Raw genomic sequence first — 12,515 nt, 5'->3', positions numbered from 1 at the left:
ATGGATGGAAACTAGAACTGAAGAGATACAACACACCGCATTGTGGGAACTTCTTTACATACAAGATAAGTGACATATGGAATAAACTGCCACCAGAAGTTGTAAACAGGAACAGTGTGGAAGAGTTTAAAAGAAAGCTAGACAAAATCATTAGGACACTGATAAGTGATTGCACGATGTCTCCTCAGATGGACTAATAAGTCTTTGAGACATCCTAATCCTTGTAACTCCCTCAACAGGTCTTCAGTTGTGATGAAACAGGTATGTTTTGAAAAAAATAAAATGCCAAAACGGACCTACATCACGCAGGAGGAAAGTTCATTGCCAGGGCATAAGCCTATGAAGGGTAGGCTAACACTCTTGGCCTGTGGGAACGCCAGTTGGGATTTCAAAGTGAAGCCCCTATTTGTGTATACTCTGAAACTCAACAAGTGTTCAAGAAAAACAATGTGATCAAGAATAAATTGCTTGTGATGTGGAAGGCCAGTAAAAAGGCATGGGTCATGAGGCAAATTGTTGTTGAGTGGGTAAATGAAGTGTTTGCTCCGAGTGTGAAAAAATACCTGCAAGAGAATCGGTTGCCCCCCAAGTGCCTCCTGGTACTTTACAATGCACATGCACATCCTCCTGGCTTGGAAGACCAGCTGTTAGATGATTTTAAATTCATCACTGAAATTCTTGCCTCCTAATACCACTCCTCTCATTCAGCCCATGGACCAACAGATCATTTCAAACTTAGGAAACTCTACATCAAGGCACTTTTTCAAAGGTGCTTTGAAGTGATAGACACTGAATTGACCCTAACAGAGTTTTGGAAGGATCACTTCAATATCTTCAACTGCATAAACCTCATAGATAAGGCTTGGCAGGGAGTGACATCCAAGACAGTGAACTCTGTTTGGAGAAAATTGTGGCCAGGGTGTTACCTCGAGAAGGATTTCGAAGGGTTTGAGGCTGATCCCGACGACCCTACGTCTGTGGTGTATTGTGTCTCTTGGGAAGTCCATGGGCTTGGATGTGAGTGGTGAGGATGTGGAAGAGTTAGTAGATATCCTCAGGGAAGAGCTAACCACTGAGGAACTGCAAGACCTTCAGCAGGAACACCAACAGAGTGCAGATGAGGATTCCAAAGAGGAGGAGGAAGAGAGAGGAGATATTATGCCTACTTCATTGATTAAAGAAATGTTTGTGAAGTGGGGTGATATAAAATTTTTTTTTTTAGACATATCATCCTAAGTCTGGGTATTCACGCACAGGTTTACCTGTCAGTCCACCCACAACCGTTCGATGGAAGAGCGTCCACATGTATAGTGTAGAACTGACAGTCTGACAGTCAACTCGAGGTCATTGCCCTCATTTCTCGCCTAGCCTTCATTGTGGCAACACTATATGGCAGTGATAGAACTCCGCTGGGTGATAAGGAGTGAGCTACATAGCCTAGCTGCACGGCAATTCACTTCAAAATAGTTAAGAAACAAAAAGGCGTAACAGAGTATGGTCTAAATAATGCCTATTTAAGAGAGATGTCTATTCTTATAAATTAGATCTGTGTGTTTATTATTTATGAAATGGACTATGAAGCCTTATTTCACTAGTAACAATACCTTATAAAAAGGCATGATACTGGCCCAGCCCTATGCCAAATTGTATTTATCACATGGAAATAGTGTTTATTTATTATATGATCTGGACTCACAATGGTCTACAAATAGTGCTGCATGGTCTAACAATGAAATTAATTAGTCCTATACATGGTTTATTCATATTCTGGTTGGAGTGGTTGAGATCCTTCCCAAGCAAAATCCAGCAGCGAACTGTCATAAAATTGTTGGTTACTTGTCCACACGTGCGATCACCTGTCAGTCGGTCGAAAGAACTTTAGTAGGTAATTCCACCAGTTTATCAGTTCTGGTGAGTGGACTGACTCTGCCTACAAACTGTAATCCACATGTACGTTTTAACGTCAGTTTTGATGAGCTGACAGGGAGACTGACAGGTAAACCTGTGCGAGAATACCTGGCCTTTAACAAAGATGTTGCAATCCATGTCTAACATGTTTAATGACAACGCTTTGTATAATTTTAATTTTAGGCAGATGTTGAAGAGATGTCAGAAACAAATGTCAAGGGACGGTTTTGTTATTCGACAAGGGTCCAGTGACTCTCAAGCTGGTCCTAGTACCAGTAAAAAATGAAGTGGGGAAGCAACCTCAGACTTTGCCACTAAAAAACATAGAAAAGTAACCCCAGATAGTTTCTTGATACCTGAAGTCCTTCTGGAGGGTGATTACCCTTCCAAATAGTAACCTCGCTTCCTTCCTCTCCCCTCCTCTCCATCTTCCATAGACTAACAAGAGTCTTCCATAAAGGTAAAGTGATTTCAAATGTTCATCATTCATTTATATTTATTCTAACTGCTTTCTGTGTGTAAAACTGTTAATCCCTGTAAAATGTATTTTTTGTTAATATTTTGGGGGGTTTGGAACGCATTTGTCTCGACTAGCTCACCAGTATGTGCCGGATGTTAACGGCCAATAGACCTACCAGATGGGAAAGCAACCAGCCCATGCACAAGGACAGCTGAATTATGAGTGACTATGAATTTACAATTTCATAAAAAAAATATGTATTCCACTCTCATGTTTGCAATTATAAATGAATATTCAAATGGAAAGAAGCGGCCTTATCGCCCTTACGATAGCACAAAATTATCATGTGGCCACGCGTCCACTAGAACCTTCTAGAACAATAAAAGAATTTACTGATTCACAGAAAAATGGATTCAAACATGATATTGAATGGCATCACTATCAAAGATATCAATCTCTTAAAAATTACGCCAACGACAGCTAGGATATACACCGATAAACTACTCGAACAATTATGTCATAAAATGACACATTTAATTTTCATTTCCATTAAAAGAAAAGGTGTTAATTTCTTTATCATTAACTTTACTTTAGATTTTGTGATTTACTAATTAATGATTATTAATTATATTTAATTATAAGCAATATTTTTTCGCCTGTAGTATTTCGCAAATGCGACAAGAGTTTCCCTCCGTCTTTTTCCCTCCTTAATGTTGGGGTAAATGCGCGGCTGTCCGGGTTACTGTGCACACATGGCAATTTAAGGGGACATTCTTGGATCCCAATAGTGGCGAGCGCTGCTATTCTGTATTGGTTATACTATGCAATTAAGTGTACTTATTTTCCTGAAGACGACGAACTAGCTAAGTATCTTATATAAGTTAATTTGCATGTTTGGCCAAATGTGTATAGGAGTTATATAAGAAGGCTAGGTTAGTTCTCGTGTCTGCGTTTGGCGACTACCAACGAGATTTAAGGTAAATACAAGTTGATTTCTGGTTTGTAATAAAATTCCAATGCCTAAAATTCCTACTGTTGTTGCCTTCTTAAGAAAATTATGTGCTGTGGACCATTTTGAGCAATCGTAGGATATAATTTCACCACAACATATCACTCACAATTGCCTAGGGGAAACAAAGATATCACGCTATAGCCGGAGACCACCATTGGACGTCTGCTTAAAGCTGAATCTCTCGAAAAAAGGATGCTACGAGGTGCGGGAGGTGGCTCGTGCTCTTGCGAGCTATACTCTGTTTTTTTCCATCTGTCCACCCGCCTGTGGTGCTCGCAAATGGTAACACTGCGTCCCAGGCTTTATATAGTTACATTCAGCTTGCATTCAACAATAATAACAATATCCTATTTCGAATATTAACGATGTAATTCGCACACAGTAAATTATTAAAACTCTTTTCAGTTGCAAATTTACACCCAGATATCCTTTTATTTACCTAAAACTTACACATAGTGTAACTAGTTAAAGCCCGGGACCCAGTGTTACCTTGCGCGAGCACCACAGGCGGGTGGACAGATGGAAAAAAACCGAGTATAGTCATTTTTCTTATCTTAATTTTACTAAAAGAATGTAAATCCTTTGATGAGTTAGAATTAAAAAAAAACCGAGGTTCCACTTATGCAATGCTATCTAATCATAACTTTTGAATTTTATATTTATTTTTTAGAAATCTGATTGACCTAAATTCAATACAGTAAAAAATAGAACTCTCTCTTATTTATATGGTGAATTTTGGTCTCCGAGCTGAAGTTGTCCCAAATTTATCCATAACATTGGACACAGAAGGTGTTTCAGCTCTATGCACCTGAAGAAGAATTAGTGTTTCCAAACGATTTTCCTCCATTGTGGATCGTATCACAGTTAAAATTTACTTAAGTACTGAAAACAAACGTTCAGCCTCCGTAGCAATTATTGGCAATGTTGCCAGGAGATGAAGAAGCGAAAGTATATTTGGGAAAAATTAATTAAGACTCATTTAGAGCAGATATAGCTGTTCTTGGTCTTTCTTCTTTTTAATTTTTCCCATTTCTGTTCCAACATTTCAAAATGACTTTTTATAACACTTTTTAGGTCTAAAAATAGATCAGAATGTAATGTTAATGCTGACGCCAATTGTTTCCACTGCTCTTGAACTGAAAGGTTTGTTGCTGTGCATAAGATATTAATTTCGTAATATTCTTCAGTTTCTTCAGGTGTGGAACCCCCATTATTCCTTACTGCTCCGTCCCTGTGTACTGTTCAGGAAGGTGTTTGTAGCTTTTTCAATTCTTCACCCAACATTTCAGCAAGCTCTTTTGCTTCACCAAACAAAATAAAAAATTTTTCTGCCCTTATACTTATCAGTTCGTTTAAAAGACCATCAGCAGTAGACATTGCCTCCACAAGATCCACAATATCCATTGTACGTTTTGAGGTGCACGAGTTATGGGTAGTGTTACATACTTAATTAGGTTCATCACTGAATATTTAAGAATAAGACACGGATGGGTTCTGTAAGCTTGTAACACAATATTAAGAAAGGATAAATGAAAATTTAGTAACGAAATAATTATATTAACACAAAAGGTAAGTAAAAATAAACATTCCTCCCTTAGCAGAACAATGCTATAAATCACACCCATAAATAAAGAAATTAAACCTCATTCAAAATATTGAAAAAATATACAGAAAATACTCAAAAATAAATAGGCAGCTCCTTCGACCCTCCTCCCAGCAAGAGACCAGAGTGAGACTAACTTAAAGCCAGGGAAAAGGTCCGAAGGAGACAAACAACGCAGAATATAACAAGTGATTCCGTATTCAAATGGTAGTTATACAGTTAACTAAACAGGACAATAATTAAATGGTTCAGCAATATGTACAAATTTAACAATATGCGTCACACCTCCCCCCAAAAGGCCGAGCCCAACGGAGTGGCTCGGAAGAGTGAGGAGTTCAAGGTACTTTGGTTCAGGCTCTTGACAGAGCATCCGCGATAACATTGTCACTTCCTTTAAGGTGGAGAATTTTCAAGGGGAACTTCTGTAGATACAGAGCCCAACGGAGTAGTCTCTGGTTGTGTGACTTCATCTTCTCCAGGAAAGTCAACGGATTGTGATCAGTGTAGGTTACTATCTCAGAAGCTCCCTGGAGATAGCACTCAAACTTCTGCAGTGCGAGCACTAAACTCAGTGCCTCCTTTTCAATAGTGCTATAAGACATTTGATGGGACAGGAACTTGGTAGACGTGTAGCACACTGGATGCAGAAGACCATCTCCCGCTGATTTTTGCAGCAACACTCCACCAGCCCCTGTATCACACGCATCTACTTGGATACAAAAAGGTTTATTAAAATCAGGTGTACATAGGACAGGGTTGCTACAGAGTAATAATTTGAGTTGATTAAATGCTTCTTGACATTCTGGAGTCCATATGAACTTTACCTTAGAGCTAGTTAGGCTAGTTAAGGGTGATGCTACAGATGCAAAGTTCTTGCAAAACTTCCTATAGAATGATGTCATACCCAAAAAACGCCGTAGTGATTTTTGAGAAGTGGGGGCAGGATACTCAAGTACAGCATCAACGTTAGCAGTCTTAGGACGGACATGTCCACCACCTATAATATGGCCTAGGTAGGAAATAGTAGCATGGCAAAATTCAGTCTTCTTTAGGTTAATTGTTAAATTAGCTTCCTCTAGTCTTTGGAATAACAATTCTAGTCTTCGGATATGTTCCTCAAAAGTTCACTGATTACGAGGATGTCATCCAAATAACAAAAGACACCATCAAGATCTCTAATGGTATCATTAATAAGCCTCTGAAACGTGGACGGAGCATTGGTAAGACCAAAAGCCATTACTTCATATTGAAAAAGGCCAAATGGAGTTATGAAGGCTGAAACGACTTTAGCCCTTTCTGTTAGGCCTACCTGATAATACCCTTTTAAAAGGTCCACTTTAGTCATGTACCTGGCTTGTCCAACAGAATCTATGATGTCATCTATTCTTGGTAATGGATATGAATCTTTAATAGTTACCATATTCAGCTTGCGGTAATCCGTGCAAAACCTTAAGTTACCATCCTCCTTTGGTACTAGAAGACAAGGTGAAGCCCATGGAGATTTACTTGGAACTGCTAGGCCATGTTTGAGTAAATATTCCACTTCCCTCTTCATCTGTGCTTTTCGATCAGGACTCAAACGATATGGAGGTTGACGAATGGGCATCGTACCTGGGACAAGTTCAATATCATGCAGAAGTACAGTACTTTTCCTGGGAAAGTCACAAAAAGAAACTTTATTAATAAGAGTCTGTAGCCTTTGAGAATGTTCACTAGGTAAATGGGACAATTTCACTTCCAGGTTTTGTAAAACTTCTGAATTGGATTCTGGGCTCCAAGAAGGTAAGAGGTCATCAATTGAGTTCGCAGTTGCAGAGGTATTCTCTGATGCAGAATCTATATTAATCATATTAACAACCAAGTCTCTAGAACAAGGTCCAGGTTCCCTACAGTGATATTTTTTTAAAAGATTTATATGAACTATTTGAGTGGATTTTCTACGATCAGGAGTCTCAATTACATAAGTATTATTGTTGACATTTTTCAGTACCTTATATGGTCCAAAGAACTTTGACTTTAGGGAAGAACTATGAACAGGAAAATAAGCCAAAACCAAATCGCCTGGGAGTAATTTTCTAACTTTACTAGATCTATCAAAATTAGTTTTCATTTCAAACTGTCGAGCTTCGAGATTTTCTTTAGCTAATTTCCTAACATCACAAAGAATTTTCTGGAGCTTTGACATATATTGTTTAACAGACTGAATTTGACTGGAAGAGGGTGCACTCAACCACTCTTCTTTAATTACACTAAGAGGTCCTCTAACCGACCTTCCAAATAACATTTCAAAAGGGGAAAATCCGAGAGACTCTTGTGGGGCTTCTCTTATGGCAAATAATAGAAAATCCACCCCTTCATCCCATTGTGCATTATTCTCGAGACAGTATTTTTTTAACATACTTTTAAAAGTCTGATGCCAGCGTTCTAAGACACCTTGGGACTCTGGGTGGTAGGCTGAGGATAATATTTGTTTAATTTCCAGTTCCTTCAGAACTTTACTGAATAAGTCACTTGTAAAGTTAGAGCCACGGTCACACTGTAACTCTCTGGGGATTCCATAGGTGGTGAAAACTTTAAGCAAAGCATTAGCTATAGTTTTAGCCAAAATATTACGCAAGGGAATTGCTATGGGATAACGTGTAGTAGGACACATAATTGTGAGCAAATATTGGTGACCCTTTTTTGTTTTTGGCAGAGGTCCTACACAATCTATAATTACCCTATGAAAAGGATCATCAGGAACTACAATAGGTTGAAGAGGATATTTGGGTATACTTTGGTTAGGCTTTCCTGAAATCTGACAAATGTGGCAAGTACGGATAAAGTCTGCTATATCCTTTTTCATGTTAGGCCAGTAGAAATGGTTAAGAATCTTGTGATAAGTCTTGTGAATCCCTAAGTGTCCACCATTCCCATCATGAGCAACCTCCAAAACAAGTTTTCTTACAGAGGATGGTAAAACGATCTGGTGCTTTTCACCCCAAGTGTCAAGCTTAGATAACTTAGCAGGGCGATAAAATCTCATGAGCACACCAGATTCATAATAAAAACTAGGTGATTTATCAATTTCACTTTTAGAGACTGCCTGACTGAAAATTACCTAGGGTATCATCCTGTTTTTGAGCTTTGATAAGCTCAGCTTTGCTCATAATATTTTCCACTGCATTTTCTATTACTTCAGAGCATTCTAGGTCTTTTGATTTCTGTGATCGAGTAATTACACAAGCTACATCATTACTAAAATCATTTCCCTCACTAGGATGATCAGTTACCACCAAATTTGGAACAACTAAATTACCTGCCAGATCATTGCCTAACAAGGATACTCCTTCCACAGGAAAATTGTTATCTACCACACCTACCGACACTACCTTTTTTCAAAGGACAATCAATATAAATGTCTGCAAGGGGGGCACGAGAAGTTCGAGTTAAATCCCTCAAGAGTACAAAGTCACCATTTAAAGCCTTATTGATATCTGGGATTGCTTTCCTTAAAATCAAACTTTGTGATGCCCCTGTGTCACGTAACATCTTTAACTTATGCTCACCACCATCGGATGTTAAAGATCCAATACCATCTATTTTGAAACCTTCAAACAAATCCACAGCTTCATGTTTTACCACATGCAAAGACGGTTTATCCCTATGCAATGGATTACTTTTAAAACTCCTATCCTTAAAATTCCTATTTAACTCCGAAACCTTACAATTTGGTGCTTTACAGTTTTTAATAGAATGACCTGGTTTCTTACAATATTTGCAAAGCAGTGACTCTCTAGATTCCTCAGTACTAACACCCAGAGTATTGCCTGGAACTTGTTTTACAATATGATCTAATCTCTTGCTAGTTTTATGTACAAGGGAGTAGGTGTCTGCTAAAGAAGCTGCCTTTAACAAGTCATTTTCTTGTCTGTCACAAAGGTACAACATTATATGTGAAGGAAGCTTTCTAACAAATTCCTCAAACACTATTAGATTTTCTAACTGTTCAAAGGTAGTTATAGTTGAAGCTTTTAACCACTTCCTAAAATCTCTTAATTTTTCTGAAGCAAACTCTAGGTATGTCTGAGTACTAGTTTTAACTTTATTGCGGAAAACTTGCCGATAACCCTCCACAGAAATTGAAAAAGCATCTATGACAGCCTTTTTTATAACTTCATAATCATTTGTCTCTTTGATATGTCGACAAACTTGAGCCGCTTTACCGGAAAGTTTAGGCCTAAGTAGCCAAATCCATTGTTCTTTCGGCCAATTCAAATGAGAAGCAGTTTCTTCAAAAGCCCTAAAATAGTCCTCAGGGTCATAATCAGTGAAATCTGGTACTAATTTCATATTCTTGGATAAGTCAAACTTCTTTTGAGATTCTAGCAAATCAATTTCTTGCCGTTTATCGAGCCGGGAAAGTTCAGATTTTTCCCTTTCTGCTTTCAGTTGCAATTCAATAGTCTCCCTTTCTACTTTTACAGCTAATTCAGCCTGAAATGCAAGTCTCTCTTTCTCTTTTCTTTGCTTGCTAATCTAATCTTCTCTTCTCTCTTTTCTGCTCTAATTCTAATCTCTCTTCTTCTATCTTTTCGAATAATTAAATCTTCTCGTTCTCTCTCTGCTTCTAATCTTAAATCATTATTCTTCCTTTCTTTTTCAATTTCAAACTCTAGTTTTATTCTTTCTAAGTTTTTCTCTTCCTTCTCGCGCTCTACCGCAATTCGCTCAAACTCGAGTCTTTGTTCGTTAGTCAAAGTATCCTTGTCTTCAACTATCCAGAGTCTAGCTTCAGCTCCTACCTCTTTAGCCTTTAAGTAATGTTCAAGAATTAAATTTCGAATTTCAGACTTTTTCAAGTTACTTCTAACTGGTAGTCGCAAACGTAAGCCTAACTCTAAAAGATCCTTCTTCTTTGCATATTGAATTGTGGAGAGTTCAGCAGAAGGATTACCAGCAAATTTATCCACATCAAAACTAGCCATTGTGAAATTGAAACTATGAAAACTTCCTTACGTAAACTATCTGAATTCCTGTTCCACAAATGAACGCAAGGTAACTCACAATTACGTCTAAGCAATTTGTTAACTTCATAAAAGTAAACAGTATTTCAAATGAATGAAGAAAAAATAACAATACGGTTTTAAAAGGCTAAGTGTACGGGGGAAATTTCCCGATTCTAGTCAAATAGAGTGGAGAAGGAATAACCTTGCCTGGTCCAAACAATAGTTATTACTCTAAGCGACTAAAAATTGACAGCTTAAGCATTTCGTGCGTCAGGCAAAAGGGAAAAAGGTTTATACTGTACCCCACATGCAATACAATAAAAACGGGCTTTGAATCAATAGGAGTAACTACACGAATTCTCAGCAGTGATAATTGAAGTTTATAACAGATTAAAGAGCCAACGAGTTTTGCTCTCGGGCGAGTCTCGGTGGGGAGAGGAGAAACAAGCGAACAATACTGGGAATAAACGAGTCAACAGGCACTGCACTATAACATAAACCGACACTATATTTCAAAAGCGGGCGCGCAACGCTTCATAAAATACAATATCGAAAATAACAGGTATTCAGATGGCTCACAACGTACAATATTCTGAATGAGAACACACAACACTGACAAATTACTCATTAAAAGGAAGAATGTATCCCGGTCAGGCCCCCAAATTATGTTACATACTTAATTAGGTTCATCACTGAATATTTAAGAATAAGACACGGATGGGTTCTGTAAGCTTGTAACACAATATTAAGAAAGGATAAATGAAAATTTAGTAACGAAATAATTATTATATTAACACAAAAGGTAAGTAAAAATAAACATTCCTCCCTTAGCAGAACAATGCTATAAATCACACCCATAAATAAAGAAATTAAACCTCATTCAAAATATTGAAAAAATATACAGAAAATACTCAAAAATAAATAGACAGCTCCTTCGACCCTCCTCCCAGCAAGAGACCAGAGTGAGACTAACTTAAAGCCAGGGAAAAGGTCCGAAGGAGACAAACAACGCAGAATATAACAAGTGATTCCGTATTCAAATGGTAGTTATACAGTTAACTAAACAGGACAATAATTAAATGGTTCAGCAATATGTACAAATTTAACAATATGCGTCACAGTAGCATCAGAGAAGATATGTTTTCAAGATGAAGCAAGCAAACGACAAAATGCGACTTACATATTGTGTTTTCAAGAAGATTGGCAGTCTTCCTCGCATCACTTGAGGGCCAGGTTTTAATTTTGCCAAGAGCTTGCAGTACGTTAGGAAGCACTATTCAAAGTAATTACTACATTTGTGTGTCTTTCGATATTGCGTGTTTCACAAGAGAGCTGTTTCTTAGCTGATGCTGTTCTTTCAGAGTCCTTAATGCGAGCTTTGAGTAAGTCTGTTCTCTTGGCACTGAACGAAAACATGTAGATAATTCCTTCACAACTTCTTGTGCAAGCTGAATTGGTAAAATTGTTATAGCTTTTGTGGCACTCAGGTTCAAGCAGTGCATTGCACAATGAAAATATTGCGCGTGTGGAGCTTGATTTTGAAAGGTTTCAGCAGCACCTAAACGTTTAGCAGACATAGTACTTGCGCCTTCATAACTTTGTCCAATGCAAAAAGCTATGCATAATCCAAAATCCTTCACGGTTTTCAAGAGGGTGCGTCTAATTATTTCACCTGTGAGAGCTACTTCGTTTCCATCTTCAATATCCCCATAGGTGATCTCCTCACGATACATATAATTTTTAGGAATTGGATCTTCATGGCAATTCCACTTGTCTGAAGAGACTGGAAAAACATACCTAATAGCTATAGCCATCTGTTCTTTTTTATGTCTGTCAGTAGTTTCATCTGCAGTTATTGACCAATATTTAGCATTTTTTATTCGTGTGAGTACCATCTCTTGTACTAGTAAACCAGCTGCAGAAATCAGCTCATTTTGTGTTTGTGATGATAGGTAGCATTACCTTTTGCAGTTGCACAATGTTGCTTAAGCAGTGAATCACGTCCTCTAAGCCTATACCTTAGAAGGGTTCTAAAGTTTCCGTTATTTCCAACAAGTTCTTCACCATCTATACTTATGCATCCAGTCTCTCCACGATGGCCTCGAAAAAGATATATTTTACCTAGCTCAGGTTAATAATGTGTTAACGATAAGCAAGAGAATTTCTCTATTTCTTTGTACTTCTTTTTTGTGACTTCCATGTAACTGTGACCTTATGCCTTGAGTACCTTTCCCTTTTATGAAAGTTCTTATATAACTTTCAGTTAATGATACACATCATTTATGATAATCACTTTTATCATGATTAAGTAAGACACCAGTTTTACCTGTCCAATCATCAAATCTTGTTAACGGTCGAGACACAAAAGTACGAGCTCATTGACCTCGTCCCCCAGTGTCCTCCTATTCCTGATGAGAGAAACAATACACAAGGATGCCAGGCACACAGTATACACCACGATAAAGATATGACAGGTAGTCCCGCTCCAGCGATGAGTTTGGGACTCATCTGCGCATGTGATTTTGTGAACGTCATTCTACCCTG

At 38.0% G+C, this 12,515-nt stretch overlaps 1 protein-coding gene across 1 annotated transcript; it reads right to left on the bottom strand.

Moving 5' to 3' along the window:
• Positions 1–8,328: 8,328 nt before the first annotated feature.
• On the bottom strand, positions 8,329–9,950 carry LOC135224780 (uncharacterized). Its single transcript, XM_064264105.1, has 2 exons — positions 9,768–9,950; positions 8,329–9,459 (listed from the first exon to the last, which is right to left on the bottom strand). Exons 1-2 carry the CDS (start codon positions 9,948–9,950, stop codon positions 8,329–8,331), a joined length of 1,314 nt encoding a protein of 437 aa, XP_064120175.1.
• Positions 9,951–12,515: the final 2,565 nt, after the last annotated feature.

This window comes from Macrobrachium nipponense, chromosome 12 (genome assembly GCF_015104395.2).
Source record: "Macrobrachium nipponense isolate FS-2020 chromosome 12, ASM1510439v2, whole genome shotgun sequence".
Taxonomy (NCBI): domain Eukaryota; kingdom Metazoa; phylum Arthropoda; class Malacostraca; order Decapoda; family Palaemonidae; genus Macrobrachium; species Macrobrachium nipponense.
This window is presented reverse-complemented; position numbering and strand designations above follow the sequence as displayed.